The sequence below is a fragment of the Wyeomyia smithii genome, chromosome 1, assembly GCF_029784165.1.
Source record: "Wyeomyia smithii strain HCP4-BCI-WySm-NY-G18 chromosome 1, ASM2978416v1, whole genome shotgun sequence".
In the NCBI taxonomy this organism is placed as follows: domain Eukaryota; kingdom Metazoa; phylum Arthropoda; class Insecta; order Diptera; family Culicidae; genus Wyeomyia; species Wyeomyia smithii.
In genome coordinates this window covers 36566251-36580992 of record NC_073694.1, presented here as the reverse complement: position 1 = coordinate 36580992, position 14742 = coordinate 36566251, and the positions used below count along the sequence as shown (strand labels likewise).

Below are 14742 nucleotides of genomic sequence, written 5' to 3'. Positions count from 1 at the left end.
CGAAAAATATTTCGTCATGTTTGCTCTGGTGAATGATAATAATGATTTCCGAGTCTAGTACCTTTGAAATTTCGAAGTTGGTCATTTGTGGTTCCTCCGCAGTTCGTCTTAACAAACAAAATAACAACTTGATGCCCATGCAGCTTGAGAGAGACTTGTCGGACTTCGGTTAGAATTGAGAAGCACATATCTCGAGTGTGGGTCTACAGTTAAAAGCTAAAATAATGCTATTATATGCATGACTCACAATCAGTAGCCCTGAAAATAAGATTGGATATATTCATGCGCACGACGAATACTTGCTTAAAAGTTGAACAGTGTGTATAACTATGTGATATACCTAGATGTAAAAATTGTGGACCGGTAAAAAAATCTCATGAGAAGACAAACATTTTTTCGCTAATTGACAACTATTTTCGAAGAACAAATCAACATTGAAAACTGTGCTAGATATTCTATTTATTTTCTAACAAATATTATTTACACAAATTATGCTTACAGAAAGCACATCTCAAACGATGCACTTGATCTATCACATTTGCTATCAACACACACATCCACTCTCTGCACATCTGCGATGCTCTACGCCCTTGTATTATTATTATAAGGCCACTGTTTTTCCGGACCACTCGGACGATTCCATGTCTAGAATCTGTAATAAACAGAACAAAAACAAACAAGCACTGATTAGTTTCACCTGTCGTAACGCCTCGGGAGTAAACTAAACTCACCATCGATTCCCAAACGTGGCCACCTTTCTGCACCACCCTCAATGCGGAGTGGCGGTAAATCCTTCCAGTCCAGTTGAAGACTTCTGATCTGACTTCCTTGATGGGCGTGTCTGTCTGCTCATCGCGTCCGTAATGAAATAAAAATCACTTTATTTCTTCGGAGCACTCTGGTAGTACGTATTAACCGTGATGATTATTTTTTACTGCTGCTGCTTGGGTAGTGTAAACTGTCGATACGTCAGTAAACTTTTCGCAGCAGATAGTACAACTTATTGCACAAAAGACAGCGGGTGCGAGTGGGGTTATCTGTGGGTTAGAGTAGAGCGACAGAAACCTATGATTAGAATCGTTGATTTAAATGGTTATGAAATGAGTTTGAACTTACTTTCTTGTGCGTGGCGGAACAGAATCTCGTGGAAGGCTTGAACTAGATGGTAGCGGTTATGGTGGATGCTGACCTGGGTCATCGTCGGGCTTAGCGGTGGCGTTGACGGGATAGAACTTGGACTTGTTGGAGTTGTTGGCGTTGGTGGCGGCGAGAATTGCTGATGCTGAGCTAATTGCTGCTGAAGCAACATTTGCTGCTGGTGTTGCTTTTCGATTTCATCATCGATTGCTGGTATGTAGAATGCGATAGCCATTTTCACCAAATTACTTCACTTCAAAACTGTTACTGTTGGAACTGTATAAACTGGTCACGAAGATTGAGGCAAACAATCAGATTGCGACAGAACGATTGGAAAACACGTCTAACTGCTGTGAGCGTTGATACGATACTAAAACTGCAGCGGCGGTTCTACTGGGCTAGAAGGGATCAGCTCGCGCCAGGCAGGAATAAAAAGCGAGGGAAAACGCCTATCTCTTGCTTACGGTGCTGCCGATGGTGACGGCATCAGAGTGTATAGGGTTGCACCCCATGCGGTTGTGTAAGTATACGCTATCAGGCTCGGGGTGTATATGTGAGGTAGATTACGCTACTTACGGAGGGAGAACAACCTCTACCCAGCACAACAGCACGGACACAGTGAACTTGGCGTTGCAGCCGTTTGTTTACATCGGAACCAAGCTTGTTTTTTTTTCTCTGTTTCGTTTATTATGATGTGTGCTTCTTCATTCCTTATTCTTGGGGTTGGAAACCAAACACCAGATTGAGGTGTTTTGCATGATTCGCTGTTGACGGTAAGTGATGGTATCTTTTCTTTTTCTTTTTTTTTTTCTTTTTGGTTGATATACGGAGAAACTTGTGCACCTGAGTTTTCGGGCGACGGTGTCTGGTGGGATTTGATTGGGAACGTTTTTTCGTTCTTTGTTCGACTTGCGTGATCGAAAAGAGTTCAGACTTTTGGATATAATAAACATATAATTATATGGTTATGACACTAAATATTTAGTAGGCAATACCAAAGGGAACTGAAAAGCATTGTTAGCTCAGAGCAACGTTAGTTCACTAGTAACATTTGGGAAGACCTCTTCTGTAGACCTGCAGTGCTTCGCTGTAAGCCAAACAACTTCTTGGCGCAATTAGAATCCTCGAACATAATTTCACCCTCTCCGGCAGTTTCAAGCACAGTTGATCGGTCGTAAATAATTTCATTATAATATTTATAAGTTTTTCGAGATATAAGTGGGATAAACGTGGATCAATAATAAAAGTAAAGTAAAAATCTGCAATGATCCACAAACGATTGGATTAAAATTACCACGAAAAATCGAAACAATTATCGCTCAGCAGTTTAAATAGTTCTTTTTTTTCATTCATCTCAGAATTACAAAATTTTAAAGATTTTTTCATTTTTCTTAAACTGTACACACTTTTCTAACCTAGCTTAGCCTAACTTAACCTAACCTACGTTCTAACGTTACTAAAATCGCTTACCGCGGCTTACTCGGCCTTATTGAAAACACTCTACCACTCTTATTCACCCATTCAAAACAGTTCAAAAGAATGCTAAAACGTTATTTAAAAGTTTTTCGATTATTTCACCCTGCATTTCTTATACATTTAAAAAAACTACCATTTGCTTCCCCTGAAATGCTTAATGCCAATGCATACATTCGTAACTACAAAATTGCGCAATTTCGCTGAATATAATATTCGAATATTTTCGAAGAACATTTTATAGTTTCATCTGATTTACAGCATTCACCAAGTTTATATGAATTATTATCAGAAGTACCACGGGTTTCACAGTTAGCAGTGGTTACATCACCATTTTTATATTCGAATAGTTTTCTTTGTTCGGAATGATATCGTTAACTTATTAACGTGAACTTAACTCTTAATTTATCAGCCGACAAAAACAAGTTTGATTTCAATTGTTCCACACTATATCCCATCTAATTCCAGAATTTTATGCTCCAATAGTAATATTTGTATCGTCAACCAAAATCCAATATATTGCTCTGGCGGAATTCAGCATAGTCTCTTCGTTTTATATAAATAAAAAAAAATAAAAAAAAATAAAATAAGAAAAATATTAATTTGTATTGGTCTGTGTCAAATAAATGTTGTTTGAAAAAAAAGTTTCTTCGTTTTCTTGGATTGGTTTTCCAACCATTTCTTCGCGTTACTCCAATCCAAAAGATAATTTTCATTCAACAAAGAGTGCTTGAAACTGAGACTTGGGATCAATCAGTCTCAACCCTTTTTTTCCGGGATCTAAGTTTAGTTGATTCCTCGTTATTTCATTCATTTGACCATTCACAGGAACTTACCAACAGCTTATTTATTAGAGCAAGATGTTTGTTTTTCGGTGGTAGAACTTGTGCAACGTATACCATAATCTCAAGCTGACAAAAGTGTTTTCAAGCCATGTTTTCTCGAATATATTTAGCCTATGCATTAGGTGACGTTGGAACAAGAAACTTATATCACTGATAGGTAGTTTGGTAGTCAATAGAAAACATGCAAACAGATAAATAATCACCTTAATGTATACAGCGATTACACGCAGAAAAGTTCTATAAGCAGAATTGTTTACTCCTGTCATGCTATTTTTTGTTTTATATAGAAAAAGTTTAGATCTATATTTTTTGTTTGTTTGGCATTCAGGGTAACATATTCTCTCACAAAAGTCCAAAATATCGACTTCTCTGAAAATTTTTAATTATAAAAAATTTGTAACTTATAAGCCGTTTGAATGGTTTTGAATTTGAACGTTATAAATGGGCCTTTTAAAAAAAAATGCCACTATGAATATCAGATATCATCCATGCACCACCATGCGTCTCCATTGTAATAGTTAGCGCATTGTAATTCGATGCCAAAATTTGAAAAAGAGCCAAATTTCTGTGCTACTCTTTTTCAGAAAGTCTCACACGACGTGTCAGAATCAACATATTATGCAACATCAATGTACCGCGGGTTTCTCTTCACCAAAAGTTATTTTAGGGTGTCATGTTTCGAATGAAAGTTTTTCGAGAATATTCTATCGGGTAAAAGTTGAATTGAAGGAGTTATATTTTTTTCTCTTATTCTACCATTTTTGCTTATTTATGGATACGCTCTCTCTCGCACACAGATTGTTTAGTTCGTTACCATGCCAAATGTTTCAATGTACTTAGCGTCTCCATAAATGGGCAAAAATGGTCAAAGTATTACAAAAACACTGGTAGAGATAATTCCTCCAAACATCAAATTTTAACGAGGTAGTCAGGAGGCAAAAGTAACTCAGAGCCTTTGATGCTATTTTTTGACATAGAACTACGTCTCTCAGAAAGTACAGCTACATAGTGGTGTAAAATAAAACCCTAAAAACCGCAAAAGGAAAATATAAGTTCAATTTCATTTCCTTCGTTATTACTACAATCGATTGGAAAATCATCTATGCATCAACTCAAATGCAGAAAATTGTAATTTGATTATTCAAACTAATATACTATTGAAAATTGTCGAGCCTTGTTGAAACACAAATTTCGACCTTTGATTGGTCGCTTGACGCTTGCTTTCCCAAGCACGATCGACAGAATAATGAACCTAGTAAATCAGGAATGCACTCTTTGGGTTATATAAAAGCCTGTTTCTGCTCAAACCAATCAGCTCACTAGTGGATGGCAACTAGGACGGTCTTCACTAAGCAGCAGCGAGCAGCGAAGGAAAAAAATCACCTCTAGCGATTAATGAATAGACATAAAACAAGCCTAAGATGCGTTGAAATCGTCGTCAGTATGCGAAAAACAAAGTATCGGTGCTGGTGCACTCTCTTTGCTTTCCTCTTTACGATATATTTCTATTCATTAGTGTACACCACAACACGTGGTTCTCAATGTGCACAACTCGGTATATGAAGTAATTCGTCTCTGTTACACAGAGGGATCAGAACTTGCTATATCCTTATTCATTTGACTCATGAATATGATTTTTTGTCAGAAAAAGAAAGAAAATGACAGTCCTACTCTCGCTTAAACTCAACCGCTGCCGAAGTAGACCCTTCCCCCACACATTCCCTATCACCGCACCCAACCTCTGCTGCTGTTCAGACGACATGATATTCTCCAGTTGCTATCCTTTCTTCCCCTAACTACCGGCCTATGGAGAGACAAACGCAACGATCGAATCGCTTCTCAGAGCTGATGTAGTCTAGTCATGTGTTTGTTTTCTCCCAGAAACCTATGCACCATATCATCATTTCATTATGGGTTGAGAGAATTCAAGTTTAGTCCCGGCCTGTACACTTTGTCAAGTGCACAAGTGATGAATAAATGACGATTGCATCATATTCGTTTCGTTTCCATCACTGGCAGCGAGTAGTGAGCGCCAGTAGCTACAGAAGCTATCAGGAGCGGCATTGGGACCAGCGTCAACAATAAGTGTAGCGGCACTACTTCCTCTTATAAAATTTTCAGAAACACACAAACGAGAATGTTGGCAATCAAAATCTTTCGGCCGTCAAATTTCTAGTATGAGCTTTTCTCTGTGCTATCAAAAAAGTGCCTGTATCACTGTACTATAGTGATGCGATTTGCATCATATCAGATATTGAAATGAACAACAAATTATCCTTTCGAGGAAAAATAAAATGCTGGATTTGGAGAATTAATATTTTCTCATTCAATCATTACACTTCGCAGCTAAAAAAAATTGCTTTCAGTTTTTAAGTCATCAGATATAATTGGAGCTGTTAAACATTAAATTGTATTTGTGCTGTGTCAAATAAACGATATGTGAAAAAAAAATCATTACACTTCTTTATAATTTATCATCGGTAGTCGCAACGGCAGAAGTCCTGTGTCGGCTTCCGTGAATAAAAAATCACATTTCTCGGGGATTCCCGGGACCGGGAATGAAAAAAAAATCTTTTTTTTCTGTTTGGACTTCCTCACTGCGACCAGAATCGATGATCTATTATGAGATATGCCCGAGTGTTTGCTGTATCCCGCACTTCTATTATTAGCAATACCGCTATTGAAAAGTGGCATTGCTTATTATTATTTTTTTTTATCAGTGCTTGTGTGTAATGTGCTACCCTTCCTTTTTACACGCTTACTGTTCTTCTATACCGATCCTCGTTCCTCCTGCCAAATATCACCAATTATAATTCCCTGGTGAAGTTTCGTTGTGCGTCCTTTTGGCCAGTTTTATTGATAAGAGGGACCTATTTTGTTAAGAGGATGTCACGCAAAGGTATTGCAGGTTTCAGCGTAAAGGAAGGTTAACTGGTGGGAAGCCTGAGAATAAACCCATGCTTGAAGTCCTTTTCTGTCATTAAATGGCCTGATTCTACTAAGATTCGAACCCACGACCATCCGCTTGACAAAGCAGACTCTGTAACCTTGCGGCTACGCAGCTCTTAGTAAAAGGGTAGTTTCGAATCAAGTTTATTAGTAAAAGGTAACAAAAAAAATTCTAAATGCACATGAAAAACGAGATGAAAACAATTTATAGTCAAATTAACATCAGAAATTCGCAGTAAATTGTTGTTGCAAATATTTGTAGAAGAGCAGGCCAGATAATCGCTTAAGATCCGCTGAAAATTTTTCGTTATGCTCAAATTCTGTTCGGTACAACTGCTTTAATCCGCAGAATCATCGCTGATCTTTGATTTCTAGTACACTTGCAAATCACCGATTTCAGTTCTTACAATATTTGAATAGAAATTGGTGTTCAATTCTTTAAGTTTTTCGATGAGAACTTAGTGATAGGCAGGCCTTAGACAAGGAAAGCATTAGCTATATTTGAACTTTTTTGGGTAGACACTATAGCAAATATTTGCTCAAAACTCTGATTACTCGAACAATAGCAAAGCCTCTTCGCTTGTTTATATTGAACATATTTGCTAAGCCATAACACGATGCAATTCTTTTGTTAAAAAACAAACTGCGTATCAAGTCTAGTTCTGTGGAAGGCCGTGACAAACCGGAAGTAAACGATAGGGTACTAAATCAAAACGACACAAAATAAGTCAGTTTTAAAGCATTTGAATGTCTGCGCAATTAACAAGCAATAATTAATAAATAAACTGACTTTAAGTTTAAAGGCGACTGTAACATGAAATTTCAAGGGAAATACGGCTTTAGCAGTCTCAAGGGTATATCAAAACGCTACTATGTCTTATGTCCGACGTTTCGACCTTTGGACTTGGCCTTCCTTAGGGGATATAAAGTTGTACCGTTTTTCGTTCAGCGTACAACCTAACGTAAAACTTTGTACGCTGAACGAAAAACGGTACAACTTTATATCCCCTGAACAAGGCCAAGTCCAAAGGCTGAAACGTCGGACATAAGACATAGTAGTGTTATGATACACCTTCAAGACTGAAAAAGCCGTATTACCCTTGGAACTAATTTTAAGTTTTAATAAATGATTTATATCAGGTCGCATTGATTTACTTGCTTCAATATTTTTTATCAATTTCCAGGTTTTTAAAATAGTATCAATAAACAAAGGTTAAATTCAGGTTATAACTCCCACAGTAATGAACTAACAAGCAAAGAGATTAGACGAAGCAAATAATTGCCAAATTCTTCGTTTACTAGATAAGCCAGCAAATATTTTTGAAAAAAAAATGAAGCAAATAAACGTATATTACAAGGCAAACAAATTTTGACTGTTACTTCAAGCAAATATTTTCTCCGTGTAATGCCCACTCTAGTGCTGCTATACAGTTTGACGATGTCAGTTTCACGTTTTGATGTGGTATTTATTTTATTTCTTTATTGCATAGGAGACTATAGTAAATCCCATGAAATTTTCCGTGGAATTCGCGAGTCCCGAAAATCAATATTTCTGTTCCCGAAATACGCGAATCCCGGAAAATTATTTCCGAGATTACAATTCCTAAACCTTTCAGTAGTTCAACGTCAACCTTCGGTCGTGGCTTTGCATACATTTTTTTGTTAATTCTCAATACCAGGGTTTGGTATTACTGTTTATTAGGGGGTGCAAAAATTTGACCTTCGAATTTCTTTTAGCCGCAGGACTCAACAGCATCGACTTCTCGTAAAATTTCAGTTCAATCGAATTTCGGGTTATGGAACCTTATACGTCAAAATTTCCACAAAAAAATTTTTTCTTATGAGTTTGTTTCTCATGAAATAACCGAAATCCTTTTTTTTTTCAATCGGAACTAGGGGAACTGCATCATTATTCATCTCATTGGGCCGATATTCACGAAGAATGCACGTATTAAACACCAAATTTTTACGAAATCATTGAACAGATAAACAAAATATGCTTACGTGCTTTAATGGAATCGTTCACAATTGTATTTTTAGTAAACTTCGCTAGATATATCCTGAATTTTGTGAAACAAACCATTTTTCACAACGCTTCCATATCCATCTCAAAACTTGAATCACTGCTCAATTTATCATCTCACGACGCCCTCATATTCATCACACTGTTAATCATGAATAAATCACATTATCATGAATGAACGTAGCCGCAGCCCGTCGTAGTACGTTACTTAGATATCCGCTGTAGTTGTTTACGTGCAAAATTGGTTACCACTGCAGTGCTGTCGATTTATGTCAATTATGTCGGAATAATTCAACATTAACATAAACTGATTAGGCAACTTTTGATTTTCTTCAACGCAGTGAAAACAGATGAGAAAACATACAGTTGAAATTTAGAAATTGTAGAAATTCATCTCATATATTTCTTCTAATTCGAGCTTGTTTTTGGAAATTTGAGGTGAACATTTCAAAGATTAAAGTATTCTTAGTGTAGTGAGTGATTTTGTTTAACAAAAAGTGGTCCGCTAGTGATGAAAAAAACTTTGGTTGGCTGCTGAACGAGTCCTGTTGTAGCCGTATAGAACAATGCGCGGATTTTGTTTTGTGCGGTAGGTGATTGAATTAAATGAGTTTCCGAGTGCAGATGCCCGAAAACAACATCAAATTTAGAGCTTTTAAGTGAGTTTTTGAGGATTCTAGTTTATGAGAAATTTAAAGTGAACTAAGAAGAATCCATTCCATGGATTAGCAGATTGGTTTAGTTAAAAAAGCGTTTTTTTCCTGTTTTCAATTGTGTTTTTATGTTGTATGAGATGAATATATGAGCTAAGATGAATAATGGAGCCCAGGAAATTCGATCTTCGAAACATTTTTTTAGGGCAACACCAGACCTCGAAGGTTCGTGTATTTCTGAGACATTTGGTTTAAAAAAAATACGATTTCAGTAATTTCATGAGAAACAATTGAGCTTCTTTGTGGAAATCCTGTCACCTATACCTACTAAGAACGAAAAACTTTATAGCTCCTTTTTTGTCGTTGCTTACTTATTCCGCTGCTATATGGACGTCGTATTATTTTTTTTTCACGGGAAACAAGGTGTTTAGTATCAGCAGTTTGTTCCAGCGAAGAAATGTCGGGAGAGTATACTATTTCAGACAATGCAACGAAAGGTCGATTGTCTATCTGTCTGTAAAAATGAAAGCCCCCCAAAGGACAATTCTGCACACTCAGAGGCCTGGAAAGTTTATTTTTGCAAATTTCAACAATAATCTATTCAGTATTTTTATAGTCTGTAATAACAGACAGATAGATGAACATTCAACTGTACATGTACAGCGATTTCTATGCGAGAACTTCTTTTTGCTTTTTTGGGGCATTCAAGACCTAAAAGACCGTTTCTGTATCGTTTCATATTGTTTCTGGATTTCTTTTTTTTTACATAAACCATCAAATTTTGATGGTTTTTTCATACCATCTAATATCAGAAATCATCCATGAACCACCATGCGTCTCCATAAAAACAGTACTGCATTTAATTCGATTCCAAAAAAAATCAAAATCAAAGTTGCTGAAAGATAAACAGTTGACAGAATGGATACTTTATAAGTGTAGTGGTTTGAACCGGCCTAATACATTGGAAATACGCTAGAGCATCAATTGCATTTTGGCCAACACACATTTGTCCAGATTTCAAACTTTATCAAAAGTTGTGTTAATGCCTCACAATATTGATGTGATCTCACACCATCCAACTTTCGCGTGTAGCGGTCAAAATTTTTAAGGTTCAAGACTTTCGGCTCCATAGTCTTGTGCGTCAATTTACTGGCCATATCAGGGATTCTAAGAGAGGGATGCTTACACGTTCGACTTTAAATAAAAACACGGTGCAGTCAACTTGTTCAAATAACATGCATCTCCTTTTAATTGTGAACTGGTAAAAAAATTAACTAAAAACTGACATCCAGCAGAGCTGGACCGGTAGAGTTCTCGCAAACGCAACATCATAACACATATCGTGTCGTATTACAGCTTGAAAGGAAAACATTCAAATTGTTTTCGTGTTAAATAGAAACAAATATATTGCTGATGTGCGACTGGGGAATAATTCTGTTCGTGCTGACGTTAAGTGGTAGCAGTCATGAAATTAGAAAAAAAAATTACAGATAAACGACTCTTTCTTTATAAATTTAAATTAAATGCTTATATAAAATTCATTTTGAACAAAAACATATCTTTTCACAACGCATTATTGGTTCCCTACCATACATTTTCAATCAGTTTTCTGTACAATTAAACATTTTTGAGCTACATTGCTTTGAATAAAACCTATGTCGAATTGTTTATGCTCTTTTAAAAAATTACTCTTGAATCTGGAGAATATATCCACCCGCGAAAAATACTAAGTTTGCTAGAATAAAGCCTTTGTGGGTGAACAAGCTAAAAGTAAAGTTGAAATCAATCATTCAAGAAATAATGCAATATCTAGCTTAACATCATACTTGATAAATAATAATTCAACAATTCTAGAAGCACCACAAACTCTGACCCTGCTTTTTGCGTTTAGCTGTACTAAACGATTCAATGAAGACGAAACCCTAATTCAACAAGCCGAACTACAATGTTCAGTATGGGAGATAATGTACCACTTTACAAAGACCTTACGGGATACGGTAAGTGCTAAGGTTTAGATTTTGCCTGTAGTTAATTGTGTAATCTCATGGTTTAATAGCTCCAATGAGTAGAATTTCAACCTCATTCCAATTCCACAATCAAATCTCCGCAATTCATACCCCTACAAATCGTAGAATTAAATCACTTTTTTAGCAAAAAAAAAAACGAGCACACACTATTACCCAGCAGCGTAGCTGTACAAAACCGGGATCCACAGCTCGCACGTGCCTCGAACTGATTTCTCCATCTGCAGTTCAAATCGAATTTGGAGTAACAAATTCGAAGACAATATTGGTACCAATCGGTTTGGATCCGCGTTGAACCGTGCCGTGCGCCGCGAGGCACACGCCAAGAAGCCCCGCTAATCCGAGACCGCTTTACAGTTCTGCTGCATCACTCAGTCCGAAGGTGCTTTTGCATATACAAACGATTATAAATGGGTTCCCGCATTTAGTTCGTTTTAATTGCCTCTACGCTAGAGAAGAAGCCCCCAAAGCCGTTTCGCAGGCTCTGCTGGAAGAAAGGGCGCGGCCTGAGGTGTGTGTGTGTGTGTATTGAGTAGAAAATAATGACTGCTAGATGGAGAAGAGTTAATCGCCCTCGCAGCTATTGCTTGAAGCTTAAAAGAGCTGCTGCAGCAAGTACCTACCAGAAATAGAATCATAAATCGAAAACGCATGTTCAGCTACTGCACAGTTCAACAAGTACTTGTTTCCTAACAGCATCAAAGCTGAGCAAAAAGTGGGTCTTATACTGTCCGCCTCACCTTCCAACTCCTTTCGGTTTGGCCTTCGGCTGTCCGTTTTCCAACGTTGCACTTGCATACTGGTAGCAAGACAATTGTAAACAAATTAACGTTTATAAATAAATTTGTACTATTGCGCGGGTCGTCAAGGAAAGATCGGCAACTCTTTCGCGCCGTCAGAACTGGTTCTACCAGAACTGATTGAAGTAAGTGCCGTTCGCTGCAAATTGATGGGGAACGGCTGACTGGATCATCGTGCAAACGTGTGTGGATGCGTGTATATGGATAAATAAAGGACGATAATTGCTGCACTAGCGCACCACGTAAAACTGTGTCGTCGTCGATTGTATGTACGTTCGTACGATTCTCGGATAATCCGTGCGGTCCAGGCGCGTAGCTTTGTTGCGCTGTGCATGGAGCAATCATGAAGTTTTATTAGTGTTTTATGGCGTGGTCTTAGTCATCGCTTAAAGGGACATAATGAAATGACCACTTCTGAGGTGATGTTTTATTTACGGCATCAAATTATAGAGTTATTTATCGCATTTATCGCCCCGTGTATTGTTAGTTTCTTAATTTAAAAAAAATGTTTAAGTCTTAGTTACCAGCTTGAGAATGCATTAAATACAAGATGAAGTAATTTTTATAAATATTTGAATGTAGAGTATTCTATCGATTTGCATTTTTCCGCGCAGATAATTTGGTGTTTTACATTGGAAAAGTCTGGTCAATCCCTTGGAACCGTTCATGAAATTTTGAAGAGATCACAAGAGCTGTAAAAAACACGAAGTGGACAACTTCAGAAATTTTGAGAAAAATACACAGAGCCAAATTTTTGCATGGACGATTCTTGGAAACACTACATACTTAATGCTCGAGGCGAAAGAACATTCGAAACAACGGATTGAACCGAAACAGCCGCTTCCGAAGAAGGCAAAACTCGTTGAGAACAAAATTTGAGGAATGAAACAAAACAAATTTATTATAAGTACCTTAAAAAATAACAGAAGAGTAAACTAATCGAAAGACGTTTGGTTAAGTTATGAAAGTGAAGTCGGAGTCTCGTCCACAATCTGCATCTGCAAAACCGACCTCTTCCAGAGTGACAGTCTCCCAGTGTCTGCATCCAGGCTTGCTGTAGAACTAGCTGAATGCGCTTACAACAAAGCAAAATTCTGGACGGGTGTCTTGGACTAAATACAGCAAACTTTCTACTTCTCCTTAATAGGAAATTCTCACCGTCACCTCCTTCTTCTTCGTCATCGCCAGACAGATCAATGTTCTTTATCTGGGAAGGGCTGCATAACAAGTTCTTCAATGTCTCCTTCATCATTCGGTAGTTGGTGAATATTGGAAAGTCGTACATAACAGGTCAGTCTGTAGTACGAACACGTCTTCGACTTTGATTGTGCCTGGCCGAATTCTCGTAGGGCCTTCCGTAGTCTGCATACCTCTCCCTGGTCATCAGTAAATCTCTCTGGCAGCTGCATGAAGATCATTTCACCCTTAAACTCGCTTTGGAGGAACACTGCATTTTTGGCTCGATCTTTAAATAGTACTTGACTACGAGCGCCATCAACAATCGAATCGTCGAGTATCGCACCACCAGTAGACTTGAACAAATACGATGCCGGGTCGCTATGAGCACATCTTCACGATAAAGTAGGTCTTGTACCACTCTACACATCCGTCTGTACCAAGCTTGGACTTATAGGCTTGTTCCGATAGACTTGTGCCTCTCCGATAAAACGTCTATCGTTCAGGTTCCTCGAGGGCTGCGCTCTTTTCGCACATCGCTTTCATCCGTCCCACATGCGTGCGTGTCAGCACTCCCGATTGCTGCACCTCAACTCATGCCTTTTTTCGAAAGTGGCGGCGAAATCTGCTCAGGGCTCACTAAAACCCCTTCAGTATTCAGCCCTAGTCTTCCCTGGACGACAGTTAAGTATTACGTCGGGGAGTGGCTCTTGTGCATAATGCACTCTTTTTACTCTTATAACCTTCTAGCTATCTACCTGGAGACTGGAAATTAGCTGCCATTGCTGTATTGGTAGTTGGCAGCCCCACAAGGCTGCACGCTACAGGCAGAACCGAGGAGATGGAACTGGAGATGGATTTCAACCTCGACAGCGAATCGCTGGACGGAGGACCTTCAGTTTCATCACTAATCCTCGGCTCGCCAAGCGGGAAAGAAGAGAGCCCGACGGACAGTCTTCCCGATCCGGAGACACAGCCGATTGACAAGGGGAAACCTAAGTCACCTCGTGCTGATGCCAAACGGCTCGCCCAATCGCAACGGCGGCGTCTTAAAAGACTGCTAAGCCTGGGTCACTCACGCGAGGAGGCCATAGGCATAGTTCGTCAACCAGTCGACCAAGCCGACCGCTCAGGTCAGGTCGCAACCAAGCGACAGCGGTCGACTGAGACATCGTCGCCAAACACAAGCGCTAAGGGCCCGAGCAGCAAAAAGCCCCGGGACTTGGCTTGCGCGGAGCCCCCTGCACCGCGACAAACGCCAGGAGTAACATATAGGGAGATGCTGGAGGCCACGAGCCTGTCTATCACAACGATAGACTATCCAGCCTCCCTACTTACCCCTGAACAGTTAAAAACTGTTCGAGATGCCATTCTGGACTGCATTGCAGACCAGGAGTCACCGGCCATCAGGCCCAAGTTTAGGAGCTGCCGCCTGAAAAACGGTACCCTACAACTTGACTATGCCGACAACGACACAGTTAGATGGCTGGAGACCACGGCGTCTTCTCTCATACCGTGGGAGGGAGCACACCTTAGTGTCTTTCGCACGAAGGACCTGCCGAAGGCCCTAAAATTTGTAGGGTACTTCCAGGACAGTGTGGACACCACAAATGAGAGAATTCTCCGTCTTCTCCAAAATCAGAACGACGGTTTCTCCACACG

At 38.9% G+C, this 14742-nt stretch overlaps 1 protein-coding gene across 1 annotated transcript; it reads right to left on the bottom strand.

Moving 5' to 3' along the window:
* Positions 1–457: 457 nt before the first annotated feature.
* LOC129730848 (uncharacterized) lies at positions 458–1521 on the bottom strand. Its single transcript, XM_055690443.1, has 3 exons — positions 1117–1521; positions 732–1037; positions 458–652 (listed from the first exon to the last, which is right to left on the bottom strand). The coding sequence occupies exons 1-2, from the start codon at positions 1370–1372 to the stop codon at positions 970–972; spliced, it is 324 nt and encodes a 107-aa protein (XP_055546418.1). The 5' UTR covers positions 1373–1521; the 3' UTR covers positions 458–652; positions 732–969.
* Between the last annotated feature and the right edge of the window lie 13221 nt (positions 1522–14742).

Bases quoted from the DNA above. Each gene is read 5' to 3' on its own strand.
- LOC129730848 (XM_055690443.1), bottom strand. From the start codon at position 1,372: ATGGCTATCGCATTCTACATACCAGCAATCGATGATGAAATCGAAAAG. The intron at 1,038-1,116 runs GTAAGTTCAAAC...TCTAACCCACAG, and splicing joins GTTCCGCCACGCACAAGAAA to ATAACCCCACTCGCACCCGC.